At 38.0% G+C, this 17,356-nt stretch overlaps 1 protein-coding gene across 5 annotated transcripts in view; it reads left to right on the forward strand.

Annotated features, from left to right (window-relative positions):
* The window catches only part of LOC117394763 (nuclear factor of activated T-cells, cytoplasmic 1-like), a 124,595-nt gene extending 113,553 nt beyond the window's left edge, over positions 1-11,042 (forward strand). For all 5 annotated transcript variants that reach the window (XM_059012753.1, XM_033993302.3, XM_033993304.3 and 2 more), the window contains one exon: positions 6,493-11,042. In XM_059012753.1, coding sequence (XP_058868736.1) covers positions 6,493-6,548 — 56 coding nt within the window. In that variant the 3' untranslated portion in view covers positions 6,549-11,042. The remainder of the gene's footprint in view (positions 1-6,492) is intronic.
* Positions 11,043-17,356: the final 6,314 nt, after the last annotated feature.

Consider the following 17,356-nt stretch of genomic DNA (forward strand, 5'->3'; position numbering starts at 1 on the left):
TTTAATGATTCCTTAAGTTCTGTAATGTGTCAAAGTTGTACTAAGTTGTATTCTTTGATGATTTTCAAAGTTTGGTATACGTTACGTTTAATTACAGTATTTCATCACTTTAACTGTAGGTTTACTGAATTACATTAATTTAATGATTTGTAAAGCTTTATAATTTTGTATGCTTTATGTGATAGAATAGGTTACTAGCTATATATTATCAGTAGGTACTTGTGTATATTAACTTTATTCTATACATTATTAAAGGTACAGTAATTGTTATTAATACCTGTTTGATTATCCATACAAATCGATTATGCGAACTAGTATCGGTCCCAATTAATTTGGATAATTGACACTCTACTGTATTATGTCTCCAGTGTTTCCTTAAAGTAGTTAGCATGCTCAACCTTTTCTTAATGCCACTTATAATTGGTCTGACTGTGACAGGAACTCTGTGTTGTTTCTTGAGTACTACTGTATGCCTGCCTGTCTACAGTATGTCGCCTGCAGTGTGGCATTTATAATCTGACAATGCTTTAGAACAAATTTAAATACCGGTTCATTCTAACTCAAGTGAACCAAATTATGGGGTGGTTCCACCAATTGTGGTTGATGATACATAAACGACGTAGGGTAGGTGTTTGCGTGCAAAAGAAGAGATGTGTATCTCATGCCCCACGTGGTGAGAATGTGTCTGAAGCTTGAAAAAATGCCAATTTTTATGACTTTGACTGCATTTGTCTCAATTTAGGGGTTGTGACTTACAGTATAACAACTACAATAGTAGTATTTTAAAGCTTGTTTCAAGAACAATTGTTGAGCAACCCCCTTTGGTCCTTTTTTAAATATATTATACAGTAGGCCTATCCGAGAGACAGGGCCTTCGAAAACTAATTTTCCAAGTATGGATGTTAATTTACCTGTAAAAATCTTATCTTACATTATTTGGATGAGCAGGAAAGCGATTAACAACTTTCATTAACTTTTAAGAAAAGGACATTTATCTTTGAACAGTTCAGTGAATAACAAACAAGGCATCCAACATGAGTACAATCTATGACCCCTTGCCTTGTTCCATCACTCTAAATTGTTGATTAACACAGATGGGGATGCTGAATCACAAATTGTGTACTTCTATTTCTCCTTAACAACAGATGACTTGCCCACCCACTGCTGTGATGTTAAGAACAAGACTAACTTTGGACAAACATCAATATTGAACCTTCTGCAATAAATCGAGTCTATCCCTTTGAAATACCAGCTGTTTACAGTTGCATAACTGCAAGAAGCTGCCAAATCTGTAACTACTGCTGATTTATAGCCTGTCAAAAGTGGACTTTGTAAAGGGTTTTATCATACAACTTAAACGTCATTGTTATTAGCAACATTTGATCACAAGTTTTTAATATTTAAATATTTACTTACAATTCTATTTATAACAAATTTAGTGAAAGCCTACTTTGGAGTTTTGCAATTTTGTTTTTCAACTTCAGAATTCACCACTACATGGCAATGCCTAGAAGTTAGAATAATGGCAGGATGCACCATTTCTCAACTGGCTTTTACCATGGCAATGGAAGTAATTATTAGGACATCAAAATGGGTAGTGGGAGGAGAGTGCTTGGCTTCTGGAATGCGACTGCCACCAATTCGAGCATACATGGATGACATGACAACCATGGCTACAACAGTAGCCTGCACTAATCGGTTATTGGGCAAATTAACTAATAACATAGAATGGGCATGAATGCAATTCAAGCCCACTAAATCAAGGAGCATCTCTGTAATTAAAGGTAAAGTAGTAGATAAAAGCTTCTACTTTAATGGCGAGGCAATACCAACAGTGTCTGAGAAGCCAGTGAAAAGTCTTGGGATGGTACGACGGAGATCTAAAGGACACCGTTTGTGTGGGAGAAGTTAGACAACAAGCAGCGGAAGGGTTGAAGAGCATAGACAGTAGTGCTTTACTGGGCAAACTGAAACTCTGATGCTTTCAGTTTGGTCTACTGTCAGGAAATGGTTGGGAGTTCCACGCTGCCTCAGCAGAGTGGGACTTTATGGTTAAAGAATACTGCAGCTACCGGTCTATAACTGAGGATTTTAAGTGGACCAAGGTCCAACTGGAAATGACATTAGATTCATGGGACAAATGCATAAGGGAGGCAGCACCTGTGTTGAAAACTGGAAGAAAGTGGGCGACAAAGAAAGCCGTGGAAGATGTAAAGGCTGCCCTTCGAATCGGTTATATTATGGGGCAAGTTCAGCATGGAAGAGCTGGTCTTGGTCTCAGTTCAGCTCCTCCTACATGGCACAAGGCAACCCCAGCTCACCGGAGGAATCACTGTCGAGCCCTCTTGAGGTGTCATGGGCTAGTCGACGGAAGGTGCCCACTTGAAGACCCCAGAGATGTACCCTACTTAGCTTAATCCAGACGGTTGTCATGCTGATGCACTGGGGAGACCACACTGTGGTTGATCCCCGGAGCCAGCATCGCAGCCATGTGTGCTGATGCGCTGGGAAGGCAAAATAAGATGATCCCTGGAGCCAGCATTACACTTCAGCCATCAACACCAGGCAGAAGGATATCTACATCATCAGGTGGAAGGAAACGCAAATGGATGGAGACGCAGATGGATCACATTAGTTTACTGTAAAGCTACGTCTTAGTTGGCGCTTATCTTGGCAAGAGCCGAGTTCAAATCAGCATGAAGTTTTAACATCTACTCTCATGTAATGGAAATCTAAGTAATGTATTTTAAAAAATGAAGTCGCTATTAATAGAAAACCACACAAATAAAAAAAAAAAACAGTCATAGGTTGAACTTTCGTCCTGTGATATTTCTTATAAAAAAGTTAAAAAAGATAAATATAGCTCAAGATAGATAATAGATTTGCCGGCAGTGGCAGTTAGCTATAAATAACCCTAAAGCACCTAATTGCATGTGGTCTAACAGTTTGCCACATCCTGTTTCAGTGGCTTAGTACATTTCATGAGGAGAGAGTCTTTATCTAAAGCGTCAACAGGTAAAGTCAAACTACCTGTGGAACTGACTATCATTTTTTTATGTTTGTGTCAGTGGAAACATTTTATATACGAAAATGGAAAGTATTAGTTGATAAAAAAAACACTGTGGTTTATGTGTAGGTGTCAATGTACAAAGCAAAGAATTGGTAAAGTGAGTCATAAACAATGATAGTTCAAGGCACTGCCTTGCCACTTAAAAATAACCATTTTTGTCTTCAGCAGCTGTCATTTTTTTAAGTTAGACACTGTCACAAAGGCATAGAAAAGCTTAAATAGATTTCAAACAAATGTAGCTTAATAGGACTCTATTTTTAAAACACAAGGTGTCTATAAATAACCATGCAATAGCAGGTAAATGTTAGTTTGCCTTAAGGCAGCAACAGATATTAAATAAATAATTCTGGCATCATATTAATTTTTCCGATGGCCGTTTACCAAGCATTACCCAAGAAGAGGTAGTAGGAAAGTAATATTTGCATCTGTATAATGGTAACTGCTTCAGAGGATTGTTGTTTATGTGGGTCTTACAGATCTGTGTTTTTTTTTTTTTTTGCCATCTTGTGGTTTTATGTTTCAACCAGTGCCAGATTGAAAGTCGTTGAATGGTTAAAGCACACAGGTTAAAAGCATAAACAGATTGTAAATATTACCAACAATTAAAAAAGCAAAGTAAAACATACTGACAAGGTTTTTTTTTTTTTTTTGGTTGGAGGGTGATTTTGACCATTTCAGATTTGTTTTTCAAGTGTACAAAAAAGTTTTTTTCACAGAGGGAATCCCCCTGAACGATTTGAAAAAGCCCCTTAAAAATAAAAAAAATGTCAAACTTCAGCAAAGTTATGCCGTATGCTGCATATGCACCCCTAAGACGTTGAGAAAACTTTCATCTTGCTTCCTGAATTACTGTTTTCCATATGTAGGGGCTAGACTAGACAAACGGAGCTGGGTTGTGAGCCAAAGTCTATTCAGTGCAGATGGGAGATACTTAAACATTTGACTCTCTCAGACTTTTTCCCAACCCTTTCAACACCTGGGTTTTGTTTTTTTGTTTGTCATTGGGAATTAATTCCCAAATCTGGCTTCTGCCTGATTCCCCTTTCCATCATCTGTAGCTATAGGTTATTACACCCACCTGAGCAGAAAGCCATCTGTCATAACAAGAGAAGGCTGTACTAATTTACTGCTACTTCCCACAGATTCACTACTGAAGACTATTGCTTGATTTATAAGGGTTTTTGCATCATTTTGAGTGCATTGTTTTTAAATGTGATATTAATTAAACACTTCTAGACTGTTAGGTCAACTACATCACCAGTGGTACTATATGAGGTTTTATTGGAAGCTTGCTTCTGAATATAATGAAGGTGTTCTCAGGTGGGATTAATCTGTAACTGCTCTTTTTTCGCGACCCCACAGGTGATGTAGCCAGCAGTATCACTGAGTGGTCGTCAATCGAATGAAAACAAAGACATCGGCTTTGCAAAACGTTACCGCTGGCATTTGCGCAAGAAACATATGTCCTAGAAGGGCATGTGATATGAGCAGACAAGGTGGCACAGCCAGTGGCATAAGAAAATAAAGGTTTCCTGTGCTGGCTCCATGAGGCTGCACTGTTGGATGCCTGATTAATCCTTATTTTAGATAATAGATTGGATGCGTAAACAAGTTGCTGCCTCAGCTGTAGCATTTTCACTTATCGGAATGTACATCCAGGGAAATAGATGTGTTGCTGTTTGTTTAGCTTTGGTTGGTCCCTGCCATATTCAGTCATTTCCTGTTCATCTGCCAAAGAACACAACTGATAAACGGACACAGTTTCAAGTGTGGGAAACCAGTGGGGTTGACATTTTGCAGGAAAAAGTGAAAAGAGAGTCATCTCTAAGGAAAATACGATTATCACTGGCCATGGAGTTTCTCACTGCCTGATATTGTGAGATAATACTATTTTTTTTTCTCAATTTGAATTAGGAGGTTTCATTTCCGGACACCATGTAGGCATGGGAAGAGATAAGGCTTCCTCTATATTTAGAGTTGATGTAAAAGTCATTTAGTGCAGGAGGTAGGCTCGATTTTAACGTAGGAGGAAGGTATAAAGTAACATTTTGTTCTTTGTTGGCTTTTGGACAAGGCCTTTAAAGCCTCTGGCTGGTTACCTTTATGTTAGCCTGCAGTGATAGTTTTATTTACATTTATGGGCTTGGAATTAAAGCTACACTGTAGCCCCCACAATATTGATAAATTAGTTCTAATTAAGTAGGATTTGTAAAAGGTAGTCATTCATTAGCAGAAAGGTGAACCTTGTATACAAAGTGTACCGATTAGTATTATTATTATTGTTACATATTGCCACCTGATTTCCACATCTATGTTGTTAATTCCAAATCTACTTTTTAGAATACAACCATGCTGCATGTTAAAAACTAACATGTAGCCTTTGTTTTAAAACAAATCTTCATGGGTTCTGTCAATGAACAATGAACTGTTATGTCTACAGTATATATTTTAAATAATTCAAAAAGTTTGTGATCAGATATTTTTTTTCTTGATTATAGCTCCTTGAAAACATTTGTTCATATTCAGATTCAACACATTGGCCCTATTCCCTTCTGTGACAAAAATGGTTTGACAATTGCAGAGGATGTATAGTTAAGCTACAGTATTTCTGTAGAGCTGGTAGAAGATTCAATTGTAGGCTATTTTGTAAGCTACCAGGAGTGTGTATTATTTGCTTTTCATCCACTCTTTATAAATATATGTTCAATATTTTGTATAATGTTTATACTTTTGAGCTCCAGTGCCTATGGAGGGGAATAGGCTTATGAGATATTTACCCAAAGCTATTCTTTTAAATTCACATCTTTGAGAAGGTGGTTCATATTAAATGACTGGTGATTGGTGTCTGGTGTCTTGAAAGCTTGGTGATTACCATAATTTCTGAATATAGTCTGTGTATAGCACATAGATACTTTGCAGAAACGATCCTAAAATGTATAAAAGAGTATGTTATAATTTGAAAAAAACAGTTTTAGGGTATTAAAGGTGTACTTACTAAGCTTTTATTCTAGCTAACCTATTGGTTTCAGTACCACTTTCACTGCCCCTCTTAACTTATCATTTTATTTAGTTTTGTTTATCTTTCGAACATCTCTGAAGGTACACTGTGCTATCCTTCGTGCTGGACCCCAATGCTCTCTGCACTGGACAGAGGAAATATTTATTTGTCATTCTTCAATTTGTGTATACCAATATGCATGACAGAGTTTCAAAGTAATGAAAATGTATCAGACCTGAATGTTTAACTCCACAATGAAAACTTTACCTTAACTTTTACCAACACTGAAGATTTTAACTGGTTTCTCTTGTGCTTTTATTCCCTTATACACTTCCCTGTGATCCTCAAGAAACATGCTCAATTTCTGCTATTATTTATAAACTATGTGTCATTAATTCTGTGCTTCTTTTTTTTTTCTTCACAGTAAATGAAATTATAAGGAATGATCTCTCCAGCACTTCCGTCCATGGTCATGCATAGCCACATACAAACTACAGGACTGAAAATGAAAAAAAATTAAACAAATAATAACAAAATCAAAAACATTTGACAGCACATTGACATTGAAATCCTGAATGCCCCTCTGAGAATATACTCTTAATTTGAACTCTTAAGTGAACTGTTCTGGTGAAGAAGAGTGGCACACTGATCTTCCATTGTTGATGAATGTTAGAAGAAGACAAAGCAGTGAAGCAACCCTTCTGCCTTAATAAAGCACTATCTTCTTGGGACTGCTTTTTGAATTGTTTTATCAAAAACTGATTTTTTTTTTTAAAGGTCTGATCTTCCATCCAAAGAAGTTGCTCCTGAGTGGCACTGTTCTATCTTGGCGCTAGTTGGCACTGTCTGGTCATCAATAAGGAATAGCCATGGATGTGCCTTATATATTTATGTAGTGAAACCGGGATGCAATACAACATAGAAAAACAATTATATTATCTTCATAAGAAGTGATGTTTACAATGCAAAAATGTTAATGTGTATGCCTTTATTCTGCTTTCCTTTTTTCGTCAAGCATTCAAAACCATCAGGTTTCTTAATGTATGTTATGCCGTATCCCTGACTGAAAATAGTATGATTTGTTATTTTTCTTTAAAGTGGCCTGTTTACTTTGTTTATGATTAGATGTTGCACACTGCTGTACATGACACAGTGGTCATTTCCATCCTAGTGCACTAACTAAGCTCACAGTGAAGAACTACATATCGTCTAAACTAGTATATATATTGGAGAAATCCATGATGATTTCCCAAGTTTGCTATTTTAAATGGCATAGATTTTTGCTAATCAACAAGTATTGACTTGTCATATACAGTGATCAAATGTGAGTGTATTTGCCTGCAGGGTGACTAAAAGAGATCTACAAATATTCATAATTGAATAAAGGGCAGGGCTTCAAACACAATACCTTATTCAAGACTGATTGCAGATATGTGTGCACGTAAATACAACTTTTCATATTATGTAATTAATATATAGCTGACAATCATGATCTTTTTTTGCCTTTCAGAAAAAAAGACTTAAGCTAGCAATAACATATCTCTGGATACCAAAGCATTTTAGCTAGTGAAGTTACAGCTTTTTACTTTAATCCTTTTGGCTGTTTTAGATAAAGAAGATATAGTATCTAGCTTGTTTATGCCTTATGAATGTATGCACTTTAGATAGTGAAAAACAAAATACCATGGTTTGTGTATTTTTAATGACCAAATGTCAGTGGATTGAGGGAACTGATAAATCGAAAAGGATTGACTGCTGACTGTAATCTCCTATAAGATTTTTAAAACCAAATATTTTAAATGAATCTAAAAAAAAAAAAAAAAAAAGTTTCTAGATGTATAGCTTCCTAGAGCATGTTATGCTAATGAATAGTCGTACTAGTTCCGCTTGGAATACAGTTAATAGTTTATTATATACTTATGAATGAAATTGTACTTTTTCACATTGTGTGTAGAATAGTCTATAGCATGGTTTGATATATGAAATTAGTACAATATCGTGCCTTAGTCAGTCATGGTCTTTGCTAGACGTGACTGTACTTTACACATTCATGTTTTGTCAGGGCTTACAATACTGAGGCACACAGTGAAATGTATTTCTTCTGAAATATTACATATTTATGGGGATTTTAAAATGATGTTTGATGTATTCATGGTGTCTTACTTAAAAAAAAATAAACAAATCAAATAAAAGCCATATTGGTAATATTTGCACAGTACTGTGAAGACTAGAATATAGTATGGCTTTAAAGTGCTTTAAAGATATTTGTACAGTTTTCCAAAGCAACTTGTTGCAACAGTCCATGCTAATCATAGCTGTGGTTTATTGGCTCTTTTGTCCATATACAGACGTGCTCAAATTTGTTGGTACCCCTCCACAAAAAACGAAGAATGCACAATTTTCTCTGAAATAACTTGAAACTGACAAAAAGTAAATGGCATCCACCATTGTTTATTCCATATTTAATAGAAATCAGACTTTGCTTTTGATTTTTTATTCAACATAATATTGTAAATAATAAAACAAATCAAAATGGCATGGACAAAAATGATGGGACCGCTAACCTAATATTTTGTTGCACAACCTTTAGAGGCAATCACTGCAATCAAACGTTTTCTGTAGCTCTCAATGAGACTTCTGCACCTGTTAACAGGTAGTTTGGCCCACTCTTCCTGAGCAAACTGCTCCAGCTGTCTCAGGTTTGATGGATGTCTTCTCCAGACTGCAAGTTTCAGCTCTTTCCATAGATGTTCGATAGGATTCAGATCAGGACTCATGAAGGCTAGTCCAATGTTTTGTTCTTATCCATTCTTGGGTGCTTTTAGCTGTGTGTTTTGGGTCATTATCCTGTTGGAGGACCCATGACCTGAGACTGAGACAGAGCTTTCTGACACTGGGCAGTACGTTTCGCTCCAGAATGACTTGATAGTCTTGAGATTTCATTGTGCCCTGCACAGATTCAAGGCACCCTGTGCCAGGCGCAGCAAAGCAGCCCCAAAACATAACCAAGCCTCCTCCATGTTTCACTGTAGGTATGGTGTTCTTTTCTTTGAAAGCTTCATTTTTTCATCTGTGAACATAGAGCTGATGTGACTTGCCAAAAAGCTCCAGTTTTGACTCATCTGTCCAAAGGACATACTCCCAGAAGGATTGTGGCTTGTCAATATGCATTTTAGCAAATTCCAGTCTGGCTTTTTTATGTTTTTCTGTCAAAAGTGGAGTCCTCCTGGGTCTTCTTCCATGGAGCCCACTTTCGCTCAAAAAGCGACGGATGATGCGACCAGAAACTGACGTACCTTCACCTTGGAGTTCAGCTTGTATCTCTTTGGCAGTTATCCTTGGTTCTTTTTCTACCATTCGCACTATCCTTCTGTTCAATCTGGGGTCGATTTTCCTCTTGCGGCCGCGCCCAGGGAGGTTGGCTACAGTTCCATGGACCTTAAACTTCTTAATAATATTTGCAACTGTTGTCAAAGGAACATCAAGCTGCTTGGAGATGGTCTTGTAGCCTTTACCTTTACCATGCTTGTCTATTATTTTCTTTCTGGTCTCCTCAGACAACTCTCTCCTTTGCTTTCTCTGGTCCATGTTCAGTGTGGTGCACACAATGATACCAAACAGCACAGTGACTACTTTTCTCCATTTAAATAGGCTGAATGACTGATTACAAGATTGGAGACATGTGTAATACTAATTAAAGAAACTAATTAGTTTGAAATATCACTATAATCCAATTATTTATTATCTTTTCTAAGGGGTACCAACAAATGTGTCCGGGCCATTTTAGAATATCTTTGTAGAATAAGCAATAATTCATCTCTTTTCACAGCTTCTTTGCTTTATTCTATGACATACCAAAGGCATGCAAGTATACATGATAAAATAGCTTTTAATTTCATCACTTTTCAGGAGGAATGAAGCATTATTTCAATGAGCTGTAAGGGTACCAACAAATTTGAGCACGTCTGTATAAAGAAAAGATTTTGCATGCCATTTTTCTTTTAAAGCACTCTGTGCTTATCATATGCCTGCTTCAGAACCTTGCTGGGTGCATTGTTAAACTCTCCAGTTTCCAGCATCCAGTCAGAAGACAAGAAACATCATTAAATGTGTGGCATTCAGAATTTCAAAGCAGGCATACAAATCTGCTGAAACACCATTTTCTATGGAAAGCAGCCTTTTTGATAAAAAAAAATTATAATAATAAAAGAAATTAGCTGAGAATCAATTAGCTGAGAATCAAATTTCTTGTATCACATTATTAGATCTTCAGCAAATTTCCACTCACAACTAGCGTTCTGTTTCTCATGATGTCACATACTTCAGTGTTGTTTGTTCTGATTTGTATGCTGTATACTGTATGCATGACCAGTTACATGTGCTTATCTTGCTTTGGTGTATAATGAGTGCCTTCATTTTGAATCTAAGACCTTATCTGTATGTGGGAGTGGGAAGGTGGGAACAGGAATAAAGTGAAATACCATTGAGCTGATGTGTTATGAAGAAGACAGAAGCTGTTGTTTAAGATTCCAAAAGAAAATGTGGGTCTCTTTATGCAATGCATTTTTGCTGTAAAGAGTACCTTGCCATCATAAGATTGGAGCTGGGTATTACATGTTATCTTGCATGTGGATGGCTGTTGTGTTGAAACTTTCCCCTTGCTTTGCATTCAAGCTATTCCAGAAAAAAAGGGAAAAAGTGCAAGCGCACTTTCTGCATTTAAAACTGAAATACACTCTCTCCTTAGTGACAGAATCCATGCAGGGTGGGGTCTGGTCTTCCCACCCATCCCTGCAGTCTCGGAATAGCTCTTCTATTAAAATATGTAGCCAAAACTTTTTTTTCTGATGCTCTTTCTGTTGAGTTGTTGAAATATTTAAATGTTAAGGTGGTTTCCCCTGACTCGTACAATGTAACATTTGCTAAATATATATTTTTTGTTTTGTGTGTGTGTGTGTGCGTGTATGTGTGTGTGTGTGTATATATATATATATATATATATATATATATATATACACACACACAATAAAAAGCACAAATGGAAACTCAGTATTGAGAATCATGTATTTCTTTTTTCTAGCTTTCTTGTTTTTTATATACAACTTTGCATTTGTTCTTCATGTAAAAAACACACACACAATTAGGATGCCTTTTATTGGTCTTCCACTTTGGTGTAGTTGGCACCATTCTATGTTAATACAGAGGTGTGGAAAGGTGAGGAATTCACTGACACAGGAAACAGAAATTTGTAGTGCTAAACACCACTCCGGTGCACTATGTATTAATGTCCACAAGGTGGCACTGTTATCCTGTTATTACCAGCAATGGTATAAGGCTTCACAGATTATCTTGGGTACACACGCAGGTGCACGAAACAATGATCAAAACAGAAGGCACAAAGAAAAAATAAAACACTATTAACAAAACTACAAAATAAAGGTGCTGTACTCTGCAGCGTTGCTCCGACCATTGCTACCTGCACGGCCGAGACTCCGTCCTACACTCGACAGTTCCCTCAACTGCGTAGCTTAAAAATATACTTTCAGGGGTCTGCCCAAGGTTTCCCCGCTATTGCTATATTTCTTATCTTGTTTTTGTTGTGTTCTATGTGGCTGCACTGTTCTCCGTCTGGCCGCAAAGCTTCCGCTGGCTCGCTTACGTCCTATAGGGGCAGATCTGAGGGAACAACAGAGCGTTATTTTATAGGTCCAGCAATCCCCCAAGGCCCGCCTCTCAGCCACTCAGAGAGAGGGAAAGCCAACACACCCTCTTCCCCACCTCTCCGTGTCATTGCCATGACTGACAGGCGGACATTACGAGACTGCTGCCCTCTTCCTACCAGCACCATGCATACGTCAGACAGTCAGCACAGATCTCCCCAGTTACAAAAGGTTATTTTGGTTTAGTTATTCTTATTATCAGCTAGCAATACCACCTTAAGTAAACTGTGTGTCAATATGGTAATTCCACCAGGTAATAAATACAGTAATACTCAAGAAGGCCTCCCTCACTGGGGCTTACAGCCACTGCCCTGGTGCGCCTTCTCTTAATTGTTCAAAACAACTCCACACAGAGGCTGGGAAATGTGGTGTATATATATATATATAGATACACTAATCGTCTTTCATTCATCTGTTTTCATCAAGCTGTAAGTCATCTAAAAGGATATAGGGTGCATGAATCCTCGGATACTGTAGGAGTTGGGTTAATCAAATTATTCCAGCCTTCAGATCCTTTCACACAACCAAGCAGACTGTTATAGATCAGGCACCTTCACCCTTTCTTGTCCCTAGCTGCTGCTCTTGTCTTGAAGCAGAAACACGTAGGTAAAACTGAAGCTGACAATTCCAAGTGCTATTCATTCACATTAAATCAGCTCGCATTATTGTACTGGTTGTTTTGACAGTGGTGTTTGGCCAGATCCCAGTGGAAATCTGAATTGAGACCATGTGAAATATATGCGAAAGATGAGCCAGCTGTCTCATGAGTGCAGTGGTATCCCAGATATTATACATTTACTACCAATCGAGAACCACTTCAGATTGGCAGGGATATCTGTTCTTTAATTTACCCCAGCATCCGCAGTGGTTGCTTCAATGACTGGTACCACACTACACTTGTGGGATGGAGTGCTTATTCAAATCTTTTGGATCTGTTTGGAGATGAGTTCATCATTTCTTCATGGATACCAAGGTATAGCAAGGGTAAAATGAGTAACAAATACCACACCCTCACTCATTCTGCATTTATATTGTCTGTCCAAATAACTTGTTGTAGGGCAGTGTATGCTGTACCCACCCATCTGTACAAATAGTCATACTCTTTTAATATGGCTTTTAATATCACACATACATTAACAGTATAGGTCCCAATACTAAAACAGGAATCTTTATCAGGAGTATACATACATAAGTGCCCTTTTCACCGTGGAAAAGCAGGGACACAAACAGTCTATCTGAGTGGTAGTCAAAAGGTAAAACAACTTATCTGTAGCTATTTACTCTTTAAAGTGCTCCTTGCTGGTTGAGTAGAAGAGACCATTTAGAGGTTGTTCTCTAAAGATTCATTGGAGAGACGTAGTGAACACTGATTGTAATGTCTTTCTTGTAGTGATATCAATTTCTGTGTGTTTACATAGATCTTTCAAAATCAGAACATGCTGCTTTTGCTGATAAATAAGGTTAATGGGTGGTGATGATGGAATGATTGATACATTTCACATGTTATACTTCATTTAGCTTGGACAACAGGAAAACAAATCGCTTAAATAGCTTCCTGTGGTTAGACGAGCAACTTGGTATGGCTATGAAATATCAGTTATTTTAACGAAAGTATTCTTCTTCTAATAGTGCTCAGAATCATTAGCGCCCACAGCCGTACGCACGTTACACACTGTGTGTAGGGGAAAGTGGGGCACAGTGAGACACAAAAGTTTTAAACGGGCACAGACCTGTAATGCTGAGAGATTAAAAACATCTTTCAGCGTCAGGCTGTAGGCTATGAAGTTATTTATATGTAAAAGAAACATTAGGTTTGTCACAAGGATGCTTTGGCCATCCAAATGAGTGACCACAACTTGTCTAACTGTGCCCCCTAGTGGGGTAATTTGAGGCAGTACATGGGGTAGAATGAGACAATATGTGTGAGGCCCAGATATATAGCAATTGCTTAAACGGGATGCAATCAGTTTTATTTACATAACACCATTTATTAAACACAAAACAGTTGACAAAATTAACAACAATTATATTAGCTTACCACCTTACATTGCCTTCGATATAACTGCAATTCAATTACAAAATCAAAGAGACAATTAGCCAACTGGCTTTCTATCTGGCCTAGAACTCTACTACTCCAATAAATCTCAGTGCCTTTTAACAAATGTCAAGGTCACAAAACTCTCTCTCAAAATATCAATTCACCAACTGGGATTTTGTCTGGCAAAAGAACAATGGCTGTAATACATGTATGGCCCCTTCACTGCGTTTAGCGAATTTCAATGTTTCCAAAATCAACTTCAAAAGAGAAGTTTCCTATCTGGCGTCTTGTGTGGCCAGAGAACACTGGCCTTGGCAATATGGCCCTAATGCTTCATTTACTGATGAGATAGCTGGAATTTCTGGCATTAGAAATTTACCAGACATTTTTCTGCTAACACGCAAGGAGCTGATTTCATAATCATTATCCTCATCCCTTTCTTTCAGTACTTTGCCAATGTAGTAAACCTTATGCTTACTTTTCTTTGTGTTGCAGAACACAGCAAGAACATAGTCACCCTCCTTTGGTTCACTTTCTAGCTCTTCAATAAGTTCAATAAGAGGATAGCTATCTTCATAATCATCATCAGACTCATCAAAATATGTAGGTCCACCTAAATCATATTGTTCATCCTCAGAATCATTTTCAATTTCCTTTTGAAACATTTTTTGAGGAGGTTTAAGGCATACAGTAAGGAGCTGCTGATGTGGAAGGCGTTCAGCAAGGAGCTGCTGATGTGGAAGGCGTACAGCAAGGAGCTGCTGATGTGGAAGGCGTACAGCAAGGAGCTGCTGATGTGGAAGGCGTACAGCAAGGAGCTGCTGATGTGGAAGGCGTACAGCAAGGAGCTGCTGATGTGCAAGGCGTACAGCAAGGAGCTGCTGATGTGGAAGGCGTACAGCAAGGAGCTGCTGATGTGGAAGGCGTACAGCAAGGAGCTGCTGATGTGGAAGGCGTACAGCAAGGAGCTGCTGATGTGGAAGGCGTACAGCAAGGAGCTGCTGATGTGGAAGGCGTACAGCAAGGAGCTGCTGATGTGGAAGGCGTACAGCAAGGAGCTGCTGATGTGGAAGGCGTACAGCAAGGAGCTGCTGATGTGGAAGGCGTACAGCAAGGAGCTGCTGATGTGGAAGGCGTGCAGCAAGGAGCTGCTGATGTGGAAGGTGTAGGAGCTGCTGGTCTGTCGATAACCGCACTACTCATGAAGTCAGCATCAGTAAAGACATAAGAATTATATGGTAATATTCCTGTCTTGCGAAATCCTGCTGTAATGATACTTTACTTGGTGTCATTGCCAGCTGATGGGCCTGGCCAACAAATCCAGCTACCTCATATATTGATACAGTCTTTCCAGGGTTAGACATCATCCAGTTATCAACAGCCTGACTCTAGTAAGTTTGAAAAGGTTTGAATATAACAACATCCAGTGGCTGTAACTTATGGCTGGAGTGAGGAGGTTACACCATTGGCTTTTGTAAGATCAATCACCTCTATTGATATGTGGCTCTCGTGATTGTCATATATAAATAGAGTCTGGTTTTCTTTGGAGCTCTTGGTGTGGTGAATGAAGTGCTGCATCACTTGGACAAAGTTGTCGCACGTCATCCACCCTGACTTGTGTACTAATCCAAGTGAACCATGGGGTGCGTCGTTCAACATATGTCGCTTGAAATTAACTCGAGGAAACACCATAACAGGAGGCAGAGTATTTCCCGTTGCACTGACGATGTAACATGTTGTCACAAGGGTACCCTTTTCTGCACTGCTACACTTACCCTTTTTCAGCGACAACCTTAGGTAGATTATGCACAGTCTTTGTGCCAGTTTCATCAAGATTGTATATTCTTCCCATCAGCGAACTGTGGCTCCCTTTCTAGTATCTTCTTCAAACATCGGTCTCGTCATTTATCTTGCCACTAGAGTTTATTCCTTATATTATTATTATTGTTATTGATTTTTTAATTTTTTAACTCTGTTTTGTCACGTGCAACAAAAAAAACTTTTATGTTTACAGTATACGCCATGCTTAGGGGATGAGTAATCATTAGAAATGGAACCAGCATAAACGATTTGTGCGCTAGTTTTTTCCCAATTTTAAGTTTGTATTTCAAATAGGCTTATTTGCAGCTGTTATTGTTGTTGTTGACTATTTGGCTGTCACTGTGGTTGCTGTTCTGTCTCGATGGCAGCGCGCTGTATTTATTCATTTTTAGAAAGGGAAACTCAGGAAAGAACACAAATGCAGCACTCTGATTGGCTGAAACATTTTATAGCATGGTGATGCAGAGTTGTTATCGGCATGAGATGGGATGTTGGTGTGTACCATGTGAAAGATTTCTGGGGGTGCGCCTGCTCAGAATCATGTTTAATCCCCCAGTAAATCTGGTACCCAAGAGTGAAATCATTAACCTGCCCCCCTTTAACAATTCTCATACGGTGAATATAAGAAATACAGGTGCTATGCATGTGTGTGTGTGGTCTTGGTAGATGTGTGCAAAACAAACATTTATTTTGTGAAAATTATTTGCTCATTTTTTGGGTCCCAAATCCCACCTACAGTCAGATGGGGGCCCGGGGCTGTTACCATTTACATATTAATTTGCTTCCCTTTACTGTTTTACTACCACCACGCTAGATTAACATTGATGTCAATTTATTCAGTCTTAGCTGATCCATATTTTACCTGATTCAATGTTTGAATTAGCGCCAGTTTTGAAAATGAGCATTGGCCACAGCGTTAGTTAACTGGCAGTTTCAAATACAAAATGGGACAAAAGGCAAAATGACTCTTTTGTCCTAAAAGCAAGTTACCTGGAAATGAGTTGTCCTTATCTCTTACGAATAAGTACAGGTATAATAGGTTTGTAGTAAATACATATGCAGTCATAAAATGTTTAGCAAATAATACAAGGATAGTACGCAGCACTTTCTTATGGAATGTTGTTTTTTTATTATTATTTGTATAATGCTACAGTTTGTCTGTTTTTGTTTTTTTTTTGGGTGGGGGGGGTTGGGTTGTTTTGGGGACCAAATGACCAAATGTGTTTTAAGACAACCTAAAAACCCGGTTTAAGAAAGCTGTACGACAGGCCATATATTTAAATGTTTGTTTGGCACAAACATTTAAATATAGCCTCCCGTATTTTAATATGAATTAGTTGATTAGCATTTGGAACAACGTTTTCTCTGGCTAAAAGAAAACTACATGGAAACACACACAACACGAAACTACGACCAAAACAGAGTGAGAAAAGGTATTGCATTACCTACTGTATAGTGACACCTGTTGGTGAATCATTGAACACACTTAGATTCAGGGCCCGCCTTAGAGCTTCTGGTGCGTCAAGCAAGAGTAGATCATAGTGCCCCATTTAATTTTGCATACAATCTACCACCTTTTTTTCTTTCATAAGATGTTTTAATAAGATGTAAATGCAGTAGTATTAGCTATATATATATATATATATATATATATATATATATATATATATATATATATATATATGTGATGGAGTGTACATTCCACAGCA

Source organism: Acipenser ruthenus, chromosome 3, assembly GCF_902713425.1.
Source record: "Acipenser ruthenus chromosome 3, fAciRut3.2 maternal haplotype, whole genome shotgun sequence".
NCBI classification, from domain to species: domain Eukaryota; kingdom Metazoa; phylum Chordata; class Actinopteri; order Acipenseriformes; family Acipenseridae; genus Acipenser; species Acipenser ruthenus.